The sequence below is a fragment of the Thalassophryne amazonica genome, chromosome 10 (genome assembly GCF_902500255.1).
Source record: "Thalassophryne amazonica chromosome 10, fThaAma1.1, whole genome shotgun sequence".
NCBI classification, from domain to species: Eukaryota; Metazoa; Chordata; class Actinopteri; order Batrachoidiformes; family Batrachoididae; genus Thalassophryne; species Thalassophryne amazonica.
This window is the reverse complement of record NC_047112.1, coordinates 98,931,485-98,953,668: the sequence shown is the minus strand read 5'-3', so window position 1 is coordinate 98,953,668 and position 22,184 is coordinate 98,931,485. Positions and strand designations below refer to the sequence as shown.

Sequence of the window (22,184 nt, the reverse complement as noted above, 5' to 3'; positions counted from 1 at the left end):
CTCGGCTTTCAATGCTTACCAGTCCAGTAAGTATCAGTGAAATTGTGGAGAGCTGGACATGTCCAAATGTGTCCTCTGACGCGCCGAAACGGAGGTGTTCCTTTGTCTCGCTTCCAAAGCGAATCGGTCTTTACGCGCGAAGCCTCCGTGCAGCTTTCCATGACAGTCTCTTGTTAAAAGTGAAATCTGCCAGAAAATGGCTGATGTCCAGCTCTTGTGATAACCAGAGAAAGAGCACACGATGGTCTCGTATCCACAGAGCCATCCGTTTAGAAATGGTCCGGTGGCTTGTGCCGCGTCGTCGCAGCTCGGAGCGCGGCGCGTCGAGCATCCTTAAAGGGGTCCTTAAAGCTGTAGTTACAGTCCTTATTCTCTGTGAAGCCCGTAAAATTTTCACCGAAAGCCAGATAAATTTTTCGAATGGTTTCCAGGTGCCAGTCTCTAACAGCTTCTGAAAAAATTCTGATGGGAAAAAAAAGTCCTTTTCATTCCGCCATTTCCAGACAATGAAAATCCAACGAGGGGGCGGGACCACTCCTTCCCAAGGCGTGCTCACAGGCGAATGACATCACCGACAGGCGTAGAAAAACTCACGCATGCGCACGAGGGTTCAAGCATGTCTGATGTAAAAACATATGAATGAAATCCATATAGTTTTTGAAAAAAATAAATAAGGACCGTTATTTTATTGACAGACCTTGTACAAGAAATGCTATTGGCGCACAGGACAGGAGGATCGCCAACATGAATACAACTCCCATCTCTGGATGGAGTTGCATCTTAAACAGAGAGAAAAAACAGAATCAGGCATCAGAAAGACAAAAAAATACTGTATAATTTGCCAGCATTAAACAAGAACAGAGAAATACTAAGGTGATCGCCGGCCACTAGCCCTAAACTTCACTAAAAGACCCAGAATTGAGGTAAAGTTGAAGCCGCAGCCCGCTCCAATTACTAATAAATGAATTAAAAGAGTAAAAAGCGTAAAACAAAACTGTACCAGTATGCTAGCCATATGAAAGAGAAAATAAGTGCGTCTTAAGTCTGGACTTGAAAGTCTCCACAGAATCTGACTGTTTTATTGTCACAGGGAGATCATTCCACAGAACAGGGGCACGATAAGAGAAAGCTCTGTGACCCGCAGACTTCTTATTCACCTTAGGGACACAAAGTAGTCCTGCATCCTAAGAACGTAAAGCCTGGGCCGGTACATAAGGTTTAATTAGGTAGGGAGGTGCCAGTCCATGAATAATTTTATAGGTTAGTAGCAGAACCTTAAAATCAAAATGGGTGTAATGTGGTCGAACTTTCTGCTTCCTGTCAAAAGTCTGGCTGCAGCATTTTGAACCAATTGGAAACCCCTAATGCTAGACTGCGGTAAACCAGAAAATAGAACATTGCAGTAGTCCAATCTAGAAGTTCTTGTTCGACACGGTAGCAACACTCACCGTGTCGAACAAGAACTTTGAGTTATGCTTGTTTTTGTTGATCAAATCAGAGTAGTAAGTCTGCTTTGTAGCCAATAATGCATGCTTATAGTTTAAGATAGCATCACGCCACGCAAGGTGAAATACTTCTAATTTTGAACGACGCCATTTCCGTTCTAGACCTCTTGCTTTATGCTTGAGGTCACGCAGATAATCATTGAACCAAGGTGACTGTGATTTGGGGCAGCGCGGTTTTAACACAGGTGGTGCAATCATGTCGAGTGTAGTTTTGAGCACTGAGTTTAAACTATCCACAAGTCTGTCTACTGACTATTTGTCAAATGTGAAGCTAAGACATCAGGCGGTATAGCTTCGAGTTCAGTCTTAGTTGAGGAATTGATGCATCGCAGTAATGATATATAAGGTTGTTGTTCCACTAAACATGGCAGCGAAACTGTAAACTTAATAAGTGAGTGATCAGACACCACTGATGTAAGAGGCATGATGTCAATATTTGTGACAGCAATACCACGTGTGAGAACCAGATCCAGGGTATTTCCACTAATGTGTGTCAAATCCCGAATGCATTTCCGAAATGCTAATGCATCCACAATTTCCATAAATAATTTGTGGAGGGGATCAGAAGGCTTATTTATATGAATGTTAGTCACCAATGATCAGAATGTTATCTACACTAGTTGCCAAGTTAGAGATGAACGCACCAAATTCATCTAAGAATTCAGAATATGTGCCAGGTGGCCTATATACAGTGACAAAGTAATATGACTGATTTTTATTCTTCTGACCTTGGCAATGTGTAATATCCTGAGCAGCATGGAGAATCAGATGCTCAAACGAGTGATATTTGTAGCCCCCAACAGCTAATAAGCTAAACCTAGATTTATAAATAAGAGCAACACCCCCGCCGTGCTTCGCATCACGAGGGACGTGACTAAATGTATATGCTGTTGGGCAGGCCTCATTTAAGGGGAGGACAGCTGTAGGTTTAAGCCAGGTTTCACATAGCCCAATCATATCTAAGTGATGATCAATAATTAGATCATTGATCAACAATGATTTTGAGGACAGTGATCTTATGTTAATGAGACCCAGTCTAAGGACCTCAGTGGGGTTAACAGTTGAACTGTTTGGGTTTTAGGGGTAGTTCCAGAGTAGCATATATAAGATGCCTAGAAGTAGGTTTAAGTTTAAGACATTCCACGCGCGTTGTAGGTAGCAGACATGAAATCTTTGCTATTGCTGGAACAACCACGGGGTCATCCTCAATTTCAACATCATCCAGTATAGTAATGGGTATTAAGTTTGGAAAGCATATCCCTCTATGATTTGTATGGACACGACTACTGAAGCAGGCCACGGTCTCAACTTGTTGAAATTCCCTCCCTGGCAAATAAACTGCACTATCACCATAGTGGATTTTCTGCACTAAATTCCCCGCTAAGCTAATGGATTCCACATCCACATTTGTCATAAGCCTTGCAGGGTCTCTAATCACCTGCTCCGTGGCCTCCTGTAGATTCCTAATGTTACCCTCCCTGTAGAGCTCTATCTGTGTTCGCAGACAAGATGGCGGCGCCTTCCCCAGTAGGGTGGAGGCCATGGTTGTATCATATGCACCATTCTCAGACTTTGTGTGCTTATGAAAGAAACTAAAGCATTATCGGTGACTGCTAGCATGTGCGTGGAAGGTATAGCACTCCTCAGGGATGAAAAATCTCCGCTTTTGACGGATTTGCGCTTTTTTTGCCAGTTGCCTGGGTCATTTTTTTTTTTTTTTTCCTTTTTTGTGTTAAATTTTCATCATAGGTACACTTCAATTATGAGGGACAAAATGAGGGGAAAAAAAATCCAGAAAACCACATTGTAGGATTTTTAAAGAATTTAATTGTAAACCATGGTGGAAAATAAGTATTTGGTCACCCACAAACAAGCAAGATTTATGGCTCTCACAGACCTGCAACTTCTTTAAGAAGCTCTTCTGTCCTCCACCTGTTACCTATATTAATCTTTTGGAACTTATCTGTATAAAAGACACCTGTCCACAGCCTCAAACAGTCAGACTCCAAACTCAACCATGGCCAAGAACAAAGAGCTGTCAAAGGACACCAGGAAGAAAATTGTAGATGTGCACCAGGCCGGGAAGAGTGAATATACAATAGTGAAGCAGGTTGGTGTGAATAAATCATCTGTGGGAGCAATTGTAAGAACATGGAAGACATTACAAGGCCATTGATAATCTCCCTTGATCTGCAGCTCCATGCAAGATGTCATCCCATGGGGTTTAACTGATCATGAGAACGGTGAGCAAAAATCCCAGAACTACACAGAGGGACCTGATGAATGACCTGCAGTGAGCTGGGACCAAAGTAACAAAGGTTACACACTATGCAGAGAGGGACTCAAATCCTGCAGTGCCAGGCGTGTCCCCCTGCTTAAGCCAGTACATGTCCAGGCCTGTCTGAAGTTTGCCTGATAGCGTATGGATGATCCATAAGAGGATTGTGAGAATATCATGTGGTCAGATGAAACCAAAATAGAACGTTTTGGTAAAAACTCAACTCGTGTTTGGAGGAAGAAGAATGCTGAGTTGCATCCCAAGAACACCATACCTACTGTGAACCATGGGGGTGGAAACATCATGCTTTGGGGCTGTTTTTCTGCAATTGGGACAGGACGACTGATCTCTGTTAAGGGAAGAATGAACAAGGCCATGTATCATGAGATTTTAAGACAAAACCTCCTTCCATCAGTGAGAGCATTGAATGGGTCTTCCAGCATGATGATGATCCCAAACACACCACTTGGGCAACGAAGGAGTGGCTCCGTAAAAAGCATTTCAAGGTCCTGGAGTGGCCTAGCCAGTCTCCAGACCTCAACCCCATAGAAATTTTTTTTGAGGGATTTGAAAGGCCATGTTGCCCAGTGACAGCCTCAAAACATCACTGTTCTTGAGGAGATCTGCATGGAGGAATGGGCCAAAATACCAGCTACAGTGTGTGCAAACCTGGTGAAGACTTACGGGAAACGTTTGACCTCTGTCATTGCCAACAAAAATTATGTTACAAAGTACGGAGTTCAACTTTTGTTATTGACCAAATACTTATTTTTCCACCATAATTTACAAATTCTTTAAAAATCCTACAATGTGGTTTCCTGGATTTTTTTTTTTTTTTTTCTTTTCTCATTTTGTCTCTTAGTTGAAGTGTACCTATGTTGAAAATTACAGACTTTTTTCATCTTTCTAAGTAGGAGAACTTGCACAATCATGGACTGACTAAATACTTTTTTGCCCCACTGTATGTAGTGTCTCACACAAATGTCATTGTGTGATCATGCAGATCCCAGCCGGGAGAGGAAAGAGTCCCATATGGCAGTCTCAGGTTCTCCATCTGTATGATAAATATCAAGTCCACCTTTTAAAAGATGGAGAAGTTGGTGATTTCCACTCGTAGTGGATGAGCCGTTTAGTGACTATCATGCCGAGCCTGAGAGACAAGTGTATAGCTTTAGGAAAACTCATAGAGGCCTTGGAAAAGCCAAGAATGGCCAATTCATCATCAGGGAAGATGGAACATGTATAAGCCTTTTCAGACCAAATATCTTGGACCAGAATCGTGTCAGAAGAGGGCAAGACCAAAATGCATGAGACAGTGTACCCTCAGAGGTTTTACACCTGTCACACAGTGGGGAAACAGCAGGATAAATTTTATGCAGCCTGACCTTTGAGTAATGAAAACGATGGACCACTTTACACTGAATTAAGTGGTGTCTGCTGTTAATAGAGCAAGACTTTATCGTGCATAAGCTGTTCTCCATACCTTGTCGGAAATGTTGATACCAAGTTCTTTTGACCAGGCGTCTTTAATTTTACTACTGGATACTCGTTCACACTCATCAAAAAGGTTCACAAACTTGGACACTAGGTGCCTAGAATCTGGGAATTTTGCAAAATATCTCCCTTTTGAGAGTCTCAAAATTGGGCATTTTAGATTGAATGTAAGGCCTAATCTGCTCATAACGAAAAAAAAAATGGGAATGTGGCAGACTGAACTCCCTAAAGCCCCAGTCACAACCCACCGTGCGTTTTTTTATTTTTAGTTTTTTTTTTGTTCGCCGTACGTTTTCTGCGGATGCCACGGCCACTACGTTTTTGTGAAAACGTAAGGAGGCAGTAGCAAGAGGAGGGAGGGAGTACGTTCAACGCACGTCTCTAGGAGTGTAAGGATAAAGAGAGTTGACAATAAAGCAGTGTGTGTGTGTGTGTGTGTGTGTGTGGGGTCGCTTTTCTTTTTTATGAGCGGGACCGGAGCGGCAGGTGTTTTTTTGGCGTCGACGATGCATGAGCATGTCTAGCCTGCAGCGGTCAGTTGTACAAGTGTTTACTTGCCTCGAAAAGTTACAGCTAGTTAACAGACTGAAGCTGTGGAGTGTGTGTTGCTGACGTTTGGAAATAAAGTCCAAGTTCAAGTGAGAAGCTGCGTTGTGCATGCAAGTCTGTCGGCCTCCATAGTATGTGGTGAGTGCCGTAATCCGTACTGCCTACGTACGGATTTGGTTAATTCAGTAGTAATTGAATGAAAATGTGCTGCTTTGAATCTGTACTGAGGCAGTACTCACAACGTGCGTCATCTGTACTGCTGGTGAATCCGCAGCCTGACCGCAGTGAAAGTTCTGCATGCACTAAAACCTCTACGGTGTGTCTGTGTGCTCCTAAATTCGTACTGAGGCAGTACTTACGACGTACGGATCTCCAAATTTAGCCCACATTTTTGCAAGTAGACTGCACGCACGTGCAAGTACGGCGGGTTGTGACCACGGCTTTAGTGATTCATAAGATGCAAAATGTCCATCTGTGTAAAGGTGTGTAACAGCCTGGGTCATTTTTGTGATCAGTAGGAAGCGTTCACTGCTAAATTTAGTGTTTTTTACATCAGGCGCCTTGGGCAAGTAGGGGCCCTCTGTATTTTTTTTCCCCTGCTAAATCTTAAAAGAGCATATGCCTGAGTAATACGTAACCTTTTTTATGTTAAACTAACCTGTTATGGTCTTCTGAAACAGTTGATAGTTGTATTTTATAACTTAAAATGGGAACGATGCTAACGTTCAATGTTTGTTAGCATTAAAGAGTCAAATGCATTACAAATTGTAATATTTATGTATTTTAGTCATAACATAATAAAAAGTAAAGAACAGACAATATAAAGTTTGTTCAAAAAGGAGTGAGAAGAAGTCTAAACATATCAAATCCCTTCTCTGCTTTTTAAAAAGTACTGCTGTTAACAATCATGAAAATAAGAATAATAGCAGCAACAGCAGTAATAATAATGCCACAAAACAATTTTAGAAAGACAAAGACAAAAAGAACCTGATAAAACAAAAGCCATATTTTCAATTTGTTCATTTCTTCAGTGATTTCCTCCAGCATTCCTTCTAGAACTATCTGCCAAGGTAGAAAATGGCTGCCTCTTAGTAAGGGCAAAATTCTACTCGAGGTGATGTGTGAGAGTAGCTTAATTTTGCTTCATATATATGTGATTTGTGATGTCACTTAATAATGTTACATTTTTATTTATTTATTTCAGCTCAAGATCTTGCTGGACCAGGTTGATGAGGCGGTGGGAGACTTTGACGAATGCATCCTGCTCAGGCCGGACTCTGCTCTAGCCCAGGCACAGAAATGTTTTGCCCTTGTAAGTAACAGCTAATTCAGACTCTAAGATTTTAGGGCCCTGTCACACCTTGACGATTTAGCCAGCGTATGCTGATGTATGAAAAATGCGACGAATGCGCTTGATATGTTGAATACGTTAACGCAGCTGTCACACCACGATGATTTAGCTAGTTTTTGTTGACAGCCCTGTTTCCACTGAGTGGTTCTGGTCGTTACTGCACAGTATGGTACCGGTTGGATTGGTTAAGTCTGGCTTGGTTTGCATTTTCATCGCTGGCAGAACCCTTTTGTTTGGCTGGCGGAACATGTAAATATTATTGAACACGTCATCGAGCATGCGTACACTGGTATGCGGCATCTCTTCTGCACACGGAGGCCAAACAGGGTAACTTAACATTTTTTAAATTTTATTTTATTTTTGTCTTGGTGAATCATGGGATTTATTTTCATTACGTTCAGAGTGCTGAAGAATCGACTGATGGCTGTGATAAATGCTGATGTGAACATGAAGCACTCTGGCTCTTTCAACTTTTGTCTTGTTGTGGCACAGAGTGCCAGTGTTCTCTGGTTCAGGCTGAGAAACACACAGCAGACAAACACAGAGGTGCTTCTTTAAAAACACTACATTTCTTCAGCCACAACAAGGTACAAGTATTTTCAGACGTCATTTTCCAAAATCAGGACCCTTTATCTGGATAACTTGCAAGAAATGTATCAACAATTGCAGGAGGAGGGGGAGGGGCTCCGTAAGAAGCATTTCAAGGTCCTGGAGTGGCCTGGCCAGTCTCCAGATCTGAACTCAATAGAAAATCTTTGGAGGGAGCTGAAACTCCAAACCTGAAAGATTTGGAGAAGATCTGTATGGAGGAGTGGACCAAAATCGCTGCTGCAGTGTGTGCAAACCTGGTGAAAAACTACAGGAAACGTTTGACCTCTGTAATTGCAAACAAAGGCTACTGTACCAAATATTACAACCCCTGGCAAAAATTATGGAATCACCGGCCTCGGAGGATGTTCATTCAGTTGTTTAATTTTGTAGAAAAAAAGCAGATCACAGACATGACACAAAACTAAAGTCATTTCAAATGGAAACATTATAAGAAATCAGGAAAAAAAAAATTGTGGCAGTCAGTAACGGTTACTTTTTTAGACCAAGCAGAGGGAAAAAATATGGAGTCACTCAATTCTGAGGAAAAAATTATGGAATCATGAAAAACAAAAGAACGCTCCAACACATCACTAGTATTTTGTTGCACCACCTCTGGCTTTTATAACAGCTTGCAGTCTCTGAGGCATGGACTTAATGAGTGACAAACAGTACTCTTCATCAATCTGGCTCCAACTTTCTCTGATTGCTGTTGCCAGATCAGCTTTGCAGGTTGGAGCCTTGTCATGGACCATTTTCTTCAACTTCCACCAAAGATTTTAAATTGGATTAAGATCCGGACTATTTGCAGGCCGACATTGACCCTATGTGTCTTTTTGCAAGGAATGTTTTCACAGTTTTTGCTCTATGGCAAGATGCATTATCGTCTTGAAAAATGATTTCATCATCCCCAAACATCCTTTCAATTGATGGGATAAGAAAAGTGTCCAAAATATCAACGTAAACTTGTGCATTTATTGATGATGTAATGACAGCCATCTCACCAGTGCCTTTACCTGACATGCAGCCCCATATCATCAATGACTGTGGAAATTTACATGTTCTCTTCAGGCAGTCATCTTTATAAATCTCATTGGAACGGCACCAAAGTTCCAGCATCATCACCTTTCCCAATGCAGATTCGAGATTCATCACTGAATATGACTTTCATCCAGTCATCCACAGTCCACGATTGCTTTTCCTTAGCCCATTGTAACCTTGTTTTTTTCTGTTTAGGTGTTAATGATGGCTTTCGTTTAGCTTTTCTGTATATAAATCCCATTTCCTTTAGGCGGTTTCTTACAGTTCGGTCACAGATGTTGACTCCAGTTTCCTCCCATTCGTTCCTCATTTGTTTTGTTGTGCATTTTTGAGACATATTGCTTTAAGTTTTCTGTCTTGACGCTTTGTCTTCCTTGGTCTACCAGTATGTTTGCCTTTAACAACCTTCCCATGTTTGTATTTGGTCCAGACTTTAGACACAGCTGACTGTGAACAACCAACATCTTTTGCAACATTGCGTGATGATTTACCCTCTTTTAAGAGTTTGATAATCCTCTCCTTTGTTTCAATTGACATCTCTCGTGTTGGAGCCATGATTGATGTCAGTCCACTTGGTGCAACAGCTCTCCAAGGTGTGATCACTCCTTTTTAGATGCAGACTAACGGGCAGATCTGATTTAATGCAGGTGTTAGTTTTGGGGATCAATCAATCAATCAATTTTTTTTATATAGCGCCATATCACAACAAATAGTTGCCCCAAGGCGCTTTATATTGTAAGGCAAGGCCATACAATAATTATGTAAAACCCCAACGGTCAAAATGACCCCCTGTGAGCAAGCACTTGGCTACAGTGGGAAGGAAAAACTCCCTTTTAACAGGAAGAAACCTCCAGCAGAACTAGGCTCAGGGAGGGGCAGTCCTCTGCTGGGACTGGTTGGGGCTGAGGGAGAGAACCAGGAAAAAGACATGCTGTGGAGGGGAGCAGAGATCGATCACTAATGATTAAATGCAGAGTGGTGCATACAGAGCAAAAAGAGAAAGAAACAGTGCATCATGGGAACCCCCCAGCAGTCTACGTCTATAGCAGCATAACTAAGGGATGGTTCAGGGTCACCTGATCCAGCTCTAACTATAAGCTTTAGCAAAAAGGAAAGTTTTAAGCCTAATCTTAAAAGTAGAGAGGGTGTCTGTCTCCCTGATCTGAATTGGGAGCTGGTTCCACAGGAGAGGAGCCTGAAAGCTGAAGGCTCTGCCTCCCATTCTACTCTTACAAACCCTAGGAACTACAAGTAAGCCTGCAGTCTGAGAGCGAAGCGCTCTATTGGTGTGATATGGTACTACGAGGTCCCTAAGATAAGATGGGACCTGATTATTCAAAACCTTATAAGTAAGAAGAAGAATTTTAAATTCTATTCTAGAATTAACAGGAAGCCAATGAAGAGAGGCCAATATGGGTGAGATATGCTCTCTCCTTCTAGTCCCCGTCAGTACTCTAGCTGCAGCATTTTGAATTAACTGAAGGCTTTTTAGGGAACTTTTAGGACAACCTGATAATAATGAATTACAATAGTCCAGCCTAGAGGAAATAAATGCATGAATTAGTTTTTCAGCATCACTCTGAGACAAGACCTTTCTGATTTTAGAGATATTGCGTAAATGCAAAAAAGCAGTCCTACATATTTGTTTAATATGCGCTTTGAATGATATATCCTGATCAAAAATGACTCCAAGATTTCTCACAGTATTACTAGAGGTCAGGGTAATGCCATCCAGAGTAAGGATCTGGTTAGACACCATGTTTCTAAGATTTGTGGGGCCAAGTACAATAACTTCAGTTTTATCTGAGTTTAAAAGCAGGAAATTAGAGGTCATCCATGTCTTTATGTCTGTAAGACAATCCTGCAGTTTAGCTAATTGGTGTGTGTCCTCTGGCTTCATGGATAGATAAAGCTGGGTATCATCTGCGTAACAATGAAAATTTAAGCAATACCGTCTAATAATACTGCCCAAGGGAAGCATGTATAAAGTGAATAAAATTGGTCCTAGCACAGAACCTTGTGGAACTCCATAATTAACTTTAGTCTGTGAAGAAGATTCCCCATTTACATGAACAAATTGTAATCTATTAGACAAATATGATTCAAACCACCGCAGCGCAGTGCCTTTAATGCCTATGGCATGCTCTAATCTCTGTAATAAAATTTTATGGTCAACAGTATCAAAAGCAGCACTGAGGTCTAACAGAACAAGCACAGAGATGAGTCCACTGTCCGAGGCCATAAGAAGATCATTTGTAACCTTCACTAATGCTGTTTCTGTACTATGATGAATTCTAAAACCTGACTGAAACTCTTCAAATAGACCATTCCTCTGCAGATGATCAGTTAGCTGTTTTACAACTACCCTTTCAAGAATTTTTGAGAGAAAAGGAAGGTTGGAGATTGGCCTATAATTAGCTAAGATAGCTGGGTCAAGTGATGGCTTTTTAAGTAATGGTTTAATTACTGCCACCTTAAAAGCCTGTGGTACATAGCCAACTAACAAAGATAGATTGATCATATTTAAGATCGAAGCATTAAATAATGGTAGGGCTTCCTTGAGCAGCCTGGTAGGAATGGGGTCTAATAAACATGTTGATGGTTTGGATGAAGTAACTAATGAAAATAACTCAGACAGAACAATCGGAGAGAAAGAGTCTAACCAAATACCGGCATCACTGAAAGCAGCCAAAGATAACGATACGTCTTTGGGATGGTTATGAGTAATTTTTTCTCTAATAGTTAAAATTTTGTTAGCAAAGAAAGTCATGAAGTCATTACTAGTTAAAGTTAATTGAATACTCAGCTCAATAGAGCTCTGACTCTTTGTCAGCCTGGCTACAGTGCTGAAAAGAAACCTGGGGTTGTTCTTATTTTCTTCAATTAGTGATGAGTAGAAAGATGTCCTACTTTTATGGAGGGCTTTTTTTATAGAGCAACAGACTCTTTTTCCAGGCTAAGTGAAGATCTTCTAAATTAGTGAGACGCCATTTCCTCTCCAACTTACGGGTTATCTGCTTTAAGCTACGAGTTTGTGAGTTATACCACGGAGTCAGGCACTTCTGATTTAAAGCTCTCTTTTTCAGAGGAGCTACAGCATCCAAAGTTGTCTTCAATGAGGATGTAAAACTATTGTCGAGATACTCTATCTCACTTACAGAGTTTAGGTAGCTACTCTGCACTGTGTTGGTATATGGCATTAGAGAACATAAAGAAGGAATCATATCCTTAAACCTAGTTACAGCGCTTTCTGAAAGACTTCTAGTGTAATGAAACTTATTCCCCACTGCTGGGTAGTCCATCAGAGTAAATGTAAATGTTAAGAAATGATCAGACAGAAGGGAGTTTTCAGGGAATACTGTTAAGTCTTCTATTTCCATACCATAAGTCAGAACAAGATCTAAGATATGATTAAAGTGGTGGGTGGACTCATTTACTTTTTGAGCAAAGCCAATTGAGTCTAATAATAGATTAAATGCAGTGTTGAGGCTGTCATTCTCAGCATCTGTGTGGATGTTAAAATCGCCCACTATAATTATCTTATCTGAGCTAAGCACTAAGTCAGACAAAAGGTCTGAAAATTCACAGAGAAACTCACAGTAACGACCAGGTGGACGATAGATAATAACAAATAAAACTGGTTTTTGGGACTTGCAATTTGGATGGACAAGACTAAGAGTCAAGCTTTCAAATGAATTAAAGCTCTGTCTGGGTTTTTGATTAATTAATAAGCTGGAATGGAAGATTGCTGCTAATCCTCCGCCCCGGCCCGTGCTACGAGCATTCTGGCAGTTAGTGTGACTCGGGGGTGTTGGCTCATTTAAACTAACATATTCATCCTGCTGTAACCAGGTTTCTGTAAGGCAGAATAAATCAATATGTTGATCAATTATTATATCATTTACCAACAGGGACTTAGAAGAGAGAGACCTAATGTTTAATAGACCACATTTAACTGTTTTAGTCTGTGGTGCAGTTGAAGGTGCTATATTATTTTTTCTTTTTGAATTTTTATGCTTAAATAGATTTTTGCTGGTTATTGGTGGTCTGGGAGCAGACACCGTCTCTACGGGGATGGGGTAATGAGGGGATGGCAGGGGGAGAGAAGCTGCAGAGAGGTGTGTAAGACTACAGCTCTGCTTCCTGGTCCCAACCCTGGATAGTCACGGTTTGGAGGATTTAAGAAAATTGGCCAGATTTCTAGAAATGAGAACTGCTCCATCCAAAGTGGGATGGATGCCGTCTCTCCTAACAAGACCAGGTTTTCCCCAGAAGCTTTGCCAATTATCTATGAAGCCCACCTCATTTTTTTTTTTTTTTTTTGAAAAAAAATGTCTGAAATGAAAATTTACAGGGTGATTCCATAATTCCTCAGAATTGAGCGAGTCCATATTTTTTCCCTCTGCTTGGTCTAAAAAAGTAACTGTTGCTGACTGCCACAACTATTTTTCCTGATTTCTTATAGTGTTTCTTAAAGCCAGAAAGTTGCCATTTGAAATGACTTTAGTTTTGTGTCATGTCTGTGATCTGCTTTTTTTCTACAAAATTAAACAACTGAATGAACATCGTCCGAGGCCGGTGATTTCATAATTATTACCAGCGGTTGTAACATTGATTTTCACAGGTGTTGAAATACTTATTTGCAGCAGTAACATACAAATAAATTATTTAAAAAATCATACATTGTGATTTATGGATTTTATTTTAGATTATGTCTCTCACAGTGGACATGCACCTAAGATGAAAATTTCAGACCCCTCCATAATTTCTAAGTGGGAGAACTTGCAAAACCTCAGAGTGTTCAAATACTTATTTTTCTCACTGTACAATAAAACTCTAAAAGAAAACAGCAGAAGTAAAATTGGGGACTATATGGAACATAATAACAATGGAGAAGTTTCAGTCTCTACTTTATGGGAAGCTGCGAAAGTGGTGTTAAGGGGGAAATGGATTGCTCTTTCTTCTAAAATAAGGAAAGACAGAGAAAGAACAGAAAAGATTAGAAGACTGTATAGCTGATCTAGAGTAAGAGCATAAAAAGACAAATAATGAAAATATCTTGAAATCTCTAACCCTAAACAGACAGGCACTGAACAACTTACTGACATAAGGCGGAGGGGGCCTTGCGGTTTGCTAATCAGCGATACTATGAGTCCGGAAATTCTCAGCTTAGATGCTGAGAAAGCATTTGATAGGGTGGATTGGCTGTATTTGGAGAATACGAGTACATTGGGGAAAATGGGATTTCACTCAGATTTTATTGATTGGATTAGAGTGTTGTATACAGAACCCACATCAAAAGTATGAGTAAGTGGACATTGTTCTGAACCTTTCAGACTGAAAAGAGGAACTAGACAGGGGTGCCCACTTTCTCCTTTATTATTTGCTATAAGCGTAGAACCACTGGCGGAAATGATTCAAGATAATGACAATATACAGGGAGTATCGGTGGGTGGAGTAGAGTACAAGATTTCGCTCTATGCGGATGATGTGATACTGTATATTACCAACCTGCAGACGTTTGTCTCTGCACTTATGGATTGTTTGGGGGACTTTGGAATGATATCAGGTTATAAGGTCAATGAGACAAAGTCGCAAGCAATGATGTTGGTGGGTGATAGGCCGCTAGATTTGGATAAAGTTGCTTTGTTTAATTGGCCCACCCAAGGATTTAATATTTAGGCATAATGGTTACACCACAAACCTCACAATTATATACAGAAAACTATGGGAAATTGTTTTTGTCGATAAAATCTGACCTGGCCCACTGGGAAATTCTACCCTTATCCCTAATCAGGAGAATAGAAACAGTTAGGATGAATCTCCTTCCTCGGTTGTTATATTTGTTCCAGGCCCTCCCTATTTGGATTCCATCCTCTACTTTTAAAAGGTTGGACAAAATGATTTCTTTATTCATTTGGCAAAGGAAAAAACCTTGAGTTCGGCTGAAACTATTATGTAGTCCAAAAAAAAATGGGGGTCTTGGTTTGCCTAATTTGAAATTGTATTATTGGGCTGCACAGATGCGTGGGTTAGTAGAATGGGTATTGCAGGATGAGGAAACAAATTGGATAAAACTAGAAAACCATGCTTCCCAAATTGTTTCATTAGAGACCGTACCTTTTTTAGAACAAAAGAAATGGAGAGATTTGAAAATAAAAAATGAGTGGATTGTGTGTACACGAGTATGGACACAGGTGAGGAAGAAAATCAGTGCACCTTTAACAACCTCACGGGCACTTAAAATCACTAAGATTGCTGTTTTTTTTTGTTTTTTTTTACCTAATAAATTAGACTCTGGATTTAAGGGGTGGGCGGAAAGGGGTTTGATAACTATCCATCAGATGTTTGATGGAGGGATATTAAAATCTTTTAAACAGTTGCAGGACAAATTTGGTTTAGGTTCTGATGGGTTTTTTCAATATTTACAATTACTAGACTATTTAGTGTCATGTGCAGAATGGGATGCTTTGAAACAACTGCCTACACCAATTGAACAAATATTAATTAAGGTGATTGAAGAAAAAAGTAAAGTTAAAATAATATCGAGCATGTATAAATGTTTACATTCTCAACTGTCTGATAACTCACTGGAAGTGAAGGGGAAGTGCGAGTTAGAGGCAAACACAATTATTGAGGATGAAGAATGGGAAGAGGTGTGTGAAAGAGGCCATAAAATTACTAGCAGTCCGATTTGGAAGGAGTTCAATTGGAAAATTAAGTTGAGATTTTTTAGGACACCATCAAATACTTTTAATAATGATAATAGTAAAACTAATGTGTTGGAGGGATTGCAAACAAATTGGGGATTATTTGCATATTTTTTTGGGACTGCCCCGCCTTGAAACCATATTGGCTAGGGATCCAGGCAGAGATCCGAGCCATCCTAAATTTTAATTTAAAGTGACAAAGTTTTTTATTCGGCACACAAAATATTCAAATAGAAAAAAAATGAACAATTCCACAAACAAACAGAGACAAAACTAGTGAGTCCGAAAGGGTGTGGGCTGAAGCAAAGCTTATTAGCGCCCACCCCTGCTAGTACAAGTCCAACAATTCTAATCAGTCATATTTACATAAATACAAATTCACTACTACATGTCGACACACAGACATACACATCAATATACTATTCACTTATAATTATATTTATATAGTACCAGATCACAAGAAAGTCGAATCAAGGCACTTTACGCCAGTAAGGACTAACCTTACCAATCCCCAGTGCGAGCACTAGGCAACTGTGGTGAGGAAAAACTCCCTATAAGGAAGAAACCTCAAGCAGACCAGGCTCTTGGGGGTGACCCTCTGATTGGGCTGTGCCATATATACCTATATACATACGTATATACTTTACAAACATAAATATATACATACATATACACAGTCACTTATATACATATACATATACACCTACCCATATCAATATGTCTACATACGCATATACATACCCATACATTCAAATATACAATAAGTCCCACTTATAAATTGAACATTCCATATAAATCAAATTATATTTGCTTCTTTATGATACTTAGACATGATGTTCTTTTTGAGTAGTTTCTTAAATCTTACTAAGGTACTACTCATTCTAACCTCTGTTGAACATTTGTTCCATTTCCTCACCCCAACCACAGACACACAAAAACCCTTTAAATTTGTTCTTACTGGTGGTTTCAGAAAAATTGCACAACCTCTTAAACTATATCTGGATTCCCTCAATCAGAACAGACTCTGGACATGTCTCGGTAAGGCTTGGTTTTTCGCTCAAAATAAAGTTTGAATTGTAATGTAATCGACCAAATCTATAAATTTTAATAAATTTAAAGACACAAATAGAGAATGAGTTGGTTCACGATATTGTTTATTGCAGATGATTCGTATGGCTTGTTTTTGCAAAAGGAATATTGGATTGGTATTTGATTTGTAAGTGTTTCCCCATGACTCAACACAATATGTCATATATGGTACCATCAGAGAATGATATAAAGTAAGTAACCCTTCTTGCGGCAGTAGGTCTTTGGCTTTATACAAAATGGCTATAGTTTTTGACAATTTTGATTTCACATAATTTATATGTGGTTTCCAGCTAAGTTTATTATCAATTATAACACCTAAAAATTTATTCTCTGTTACTAACTCAATTTCCTTATTGTTTATAGTTAAATTTTTACATTTGGGTGCCTGTTTATTTCCAAATATAATACATTTAGTTTTCCCAAGGTTGAGTGACAACTTATTAGCGTCAAACCAAACCTTAAATTTTTCCAGTTCTTTCTCCACTATGTCCAGAAGCTGTTCAAGATTTTCACTGCTACAGAACACAGTTGTATCATCCGCAAAAAGGACACATCTCAGTGAACTCGACACCCAACTTATATCATTTATATAGATTATAAACAACAAAGGACCCAGCACTGAGCCCTGCGGCACCCCACGTGTGACATCCCTGAGTTCAGAATTTGTATTATTGAATTGAACATACTGAAATCTGCCTTGTAAATAACTAGCTATCCATTCATATGCCAGACCTCTGATTTCATATTTCTGCAGTTTAATTAATAGTATTCCATGATTAATTGTGTCAAACGCTTTATGTAAATAAAAAAAACACCTATTGTGTATTGTTTATTGTCAATTGCAGTTGCTATACTTTCCACAAAGTCCATCAAAGCATGTGATGTAGTTCGAGATCTTCTGAATCCATATTGTTCTTCACAAATGATGTTATGCTTCAGTAAATAATCATTTAATCTTTTAGCAAATATTTTTTCCAAAATTTTGGAAAATTGTGGCAGGAGTGATATAGGTCTATAATTAGAAAATGTGTGTTTGTCACCAGTTTTAAACAGAGGAATTACTTTGGCTATTTTCATTTGAGAAGGAAATTTACCAGTACTTAGTGACATATTGCAAATATAATTGAACGGTTTTACTATACAATCAATAACTTTTTTTAATAAAGCCATATCCAAATTATTAAAATCAGTCGATTTCTTACTTTTTGAACCATGAACCAGATCAAGTATTTCCCTTTCATGAGTACCACCAATGAACATTGAAACAGATTTGTTAAACGTTGAATTATTTACCCAGAAGTTATTAGTTGATGAGTCAATTTTACTGGCAAGATTTTTACCCACATTAACGAAGTATTCATTAAAGTGTTCAGCAATAGACTCGTCGTTATCAATCGTGATGTAGTTGTTACTCTGAAAAAATGAAGGATAATCTCTAGTTACTCTATTCTTTTTTTACTATTTCATTTAATATGTTCCATGTGTTTTTGATGTTATTTCTATTTTTGACAAGTAACTCATTATAATATATTTTTTTACTGAGTCTCATGATGTTGATTTGCTGCTGGATCCAAAATATTACATTATAGGGCTGACCCCAAGGGGTGGTTTGACAAAAAGGGAAGCTCAATTGCTCCACATTTGTTTATTGGTAGCAAAGAAAATGATAACGAGATCTTGGTTAAAAGCACTACCTCCCACTCTCCCTCAATGGCTTGACGGATTAAAAACGTATATCTAATGGAAAAAATTACGGCAAAGCTTCATTTGAATATGGATTTGTTTTTGGATAGGTGGACCCCTGTCATTATTTACTTTGGTTGGGCATAATTATACTTGCTCAGGGTTCCTCACCGGAATTGTGTGTTTTCCTTTTTTTTTTTTTTTTTTTTAACCAGTTGTAGATAAAGTAAAATATATTTTAGGATATACCCCTTTTTATTTTCAATGGGATGGAATACCGTCCTAGAATTTGCTGAGTCGCTCTGTTCGATTTGTTGTATTAATTCTATGTTGTAATTGAATATGGAGTTGCCCTTTTGAATAAACAGTGTTAAAAAAAAAATAAAATCTGCATGAAAACTTTCTGAATCAGAGTTTTTCATACTTTCCTGTTTCATTGTGAGGCTGTGTGCTGAAGTTGATCATTTAAGATCATAACTTACTCTGCTGCTTTAATGAGCGTGTAGCGCTAAAGTCTGCTACTTACACAAATGATCATGTGATCGTCTGTGAACCCCTCCTGTCTCTCTCTCTCTCTCTCTCTCTCTCTCTCCATCTCTGCAAAAATGCCGAATACCGGCGGCGATAATCGGCCGACTTCAACTGAAGCATGGTGGTGACATCTGAGAGTAAAAAAGTGAAATTGGAAGAGACAAAAAGTAAAGCTTAGTGCAGCCACCATGTATTAATGCTTTAGGGGAATTCCAACATCAGTGTTACTACATCTCATTAAAGCAGTTGGGTGAATTGTTTTCAGTGCTGCTGCATTGTTGCTACAACCCCTGGCAAAAAATATGGAATCACTGGCCTCGGAGGATGTTCATTCAGTTGTTTAATTTTATAGAAAAAAAGCAGATCACAGACATGACACAAAACTAAAGTCATTTCAAATGGCAACTTTATGGCTATAAGAAATCAAGAAGAAAAAATTGTGGCAGTCAGTAACGGTTACTTTTTTAGACCAAGCAGAGGAAAAAAATATGGAATCACTCAATTCTGAGGAAAAAATTATGGAATCACCCTGTAAATTTTCATCCCCAAAACTAACGCCTGCATCAGATCAGATCTGCTCATTAGTCTGCATCTAAAAAGGAGTGATCACACCTTGGAGAGCTGTTGCACCAAGTGGACTGACATGAATCATGGCTCCAACACGAGAGATGTCAATTGAAACAAAGGAGAGGATTATCAAACTCTTAAAAGAGGGTAAATCATCACACAATGTTGCAAAAGATGTTGGTTGTTCACAGTCAGCTGTGTCTAAACTCTGGACCAAATACAAACATGGCAAGGTTGTTAAAGGCAAATATACTGGTAGACCAAAGAAGACATCAAAGCATCAAGACAGAAAACTTAAAGCAATATGTCTCAAAAATCAAAAATGCACAACAAAACAAATGAGGAATGAATGGGAGGAAACTGGAGTCAACGTCTGTGACCGAACTGTAAGAAACCGCCTAAAGGAAATGGGATTTACATACAGAAAAGCTAAACGAAAGCCATCATTAACACCTAAACAGAAAAAAACAAGGTTACAATGGGCTAAGGAAAAGCAATCGTGGACTGTGGATGACTGGATGAAAGTCATATTCAGTGATGAATCTCGAATCTGCATTGGGCAAGGTGATGATGCTGGAACTTTTGTTTGGTGCCGTTCCAGTGAGATTTATAAAGATGACTGCCTGAAGAGAACATGTAAATTTCCACAGTCATTGATGATGTGGGGCTGCATGTCAGGTAAAGGCACTGGGGAGATGGCTGTCATTACATCAATAAATGCACAAGTTTATGTTGATATTTTGGACACTTTTCTTATCCCATAAATTGAAAGGATGTTTGGGGATGATGAAATCATTTTTCAAGATGATAATGCATCTTGCCATAGAGCAAAAACTGTGAAAACATTCCTTGCAAAAAGACACATAGGGTCAATGTCATGGCCTGCAAATAGTCCGGATCTTAATCCAATTGAAAATCTTTGGTGGAAGTTGAAGAAAATGGTCCATGACAAGGCTCCAACCTGCAAAGCTGATCTGGCAACAGCAATCAGAGAAAGTTGGAGCCAGATTGATGAAGAGTACTGTTTGTTACTCATTAAGTCCATGCCTCAGAGACTGTAAGCTGTTATAAAAGCCAGAGGTGGTGTAACAAAATATTAGTGATGCGTTGGAGCGTTCTTTTGTTTTTCATGATTCCATAATTTTTTCTTAGAATTGAGTAATTCCATTTTTTTTTCCCTCTGCTTGGTCTAAAAAGTAACGGTTAGTGACTGCCACAATTTTTTCTTCTTGATTTCTTATAGTGTTTCTTAAAGCCAGAAAGTTGCCATTTGAAATGACTTTAGTTTTGTGTCATGTCTGTGATCTGCTTTTTTTCTACAAAATTAAACAACTGAATGAACATCCTCCGAGGCCAGTGATTCCATAATTTTGCCAGGGGTTGTATAATGGGAAATGGGTGACACTCCTGTCACTCCTTGACTATAAAGCCAGCGTATGCCAACCATGTTAAAAACGCTGGCATATGTGGGTGTAAGTCTAATAAGTTATGGGTAAGTATTTATTTATTCTAAGTTAAAAGCACACTCATATACATCGTAATATGCTGAATACCACAAAAAACAGCCATCAGTCAATGCATCAGTATTCTGCACATGATGAAAATAAATCCCATCATCCACCACGACTCAAATAAAATAATGTTAAATTACTCTTTTGCCTCCGTGTGGAGCGGAGACGCTGCACGAAGCTGTACGCATGCTGGATCACTTGATATTTAAGTGTTCCACCTGCCAAACAAAAGGGTTCTGCTTGCAATGGAAACGCAAACCAAGCCAGACTTAACTGTTCTGACCCGCACCACTCAATGGAAACGGGACTGTCGGCATACGGCGGCTAAATCGTCAAGGTGTGACAGCTACATAATTTATTAGACCTATAACAGTGTATGCCAGCATTTTTAATACGGTCGACATACCCAGACTACAACTGTCAAGGTGTGACAGGGCTCTAAAGTGTATAGTGTGTTGGCCACAGAAACAACAAGGAAGTAAAGTTGACATGTACCTGTAGGCAGACAATGTTGCCCAACATGTTTATCCACATTTTATACCATTTTATTCCTGTGCTTTTGTCATTTTACCTTTTTCCATGCAAAATCACTGCATGAGCACACTTAAGAGACATCTAATAAAAGATTGTAATATTTTTCGATAATTTTGTGAACATATTTAGCAGTTAAAAGAAAAAATACAATTCAGAGTAGTTTTTTTTTTTTTTTTTTAAGTATTATGATTCAGTTTTTTCCCCCTTGTCATTTTGAACAGTGTTCCTTCAGTGTTTTTTATTGTTGGTTTAATGTAGTCACAGTGGACTGACAGTTACGAAATGGGACGAGCTGGAAGTTTGCTGTGCTGCAGCTCTTGTTTTTAATGTAGAGCTAATTATGCACAAATAATGTGGAGCTGCAACTGCAAGGTTACACTGTTTAAATTACTAGCAGTTTTGCAGGCAGATATTACACAGTTGCCAAGTATTTGGAGGAAGGAAGTGTCTATCGCTCCAGGAGCTGAGTTGTTTTACTCATACAGTTCATCAGTTGGTTAAAGTGAAGTTATCTGAATCACAACTATTGTTCTGTGCATTTATTTGTAGTTGTGCCAAAACCTGGTTGTTGAGTTGATGAAGAAATGGAGCTTTGATGCCCAGTTGTTAGGGGGATTGTTTGCCAAGGAAGTGTCTGACTTCTGAGTTTAAACCCTGGTAGAGAGATCAGTGTTCTGGTCTTGTTTTATTATTCTACCAATTAATGATAGAGGCTATGAAATGGTTTGAAATTCAAATATTTTACTATGCTGA

General features: G+C 39.1%; 1 protein-coding gene across 1 annotated transcript in view; it reads left to right on the top strand.

Annotated features, from left to right (window-relative positions):
- Nucleotides 1-22,184, top strand: part of tomm70a (translocase of outer mitochondrial membrane 70 homolog A (S. cerevisiae)) — a 75,071-nt gene that overhangs the window by 44,188 nt on the left and 8,699 nt on the right. The window contains exon 8 of the mRNA XM_034180596.1: nt 7,031-7,138. Coding sequence (XP_034036487.1) covers nt 7,031-7,138 — 108 coding nt within the window. The remainder of the gene's footprint in view (nt 1-7,030; nt 7,139-22,184) is intronic.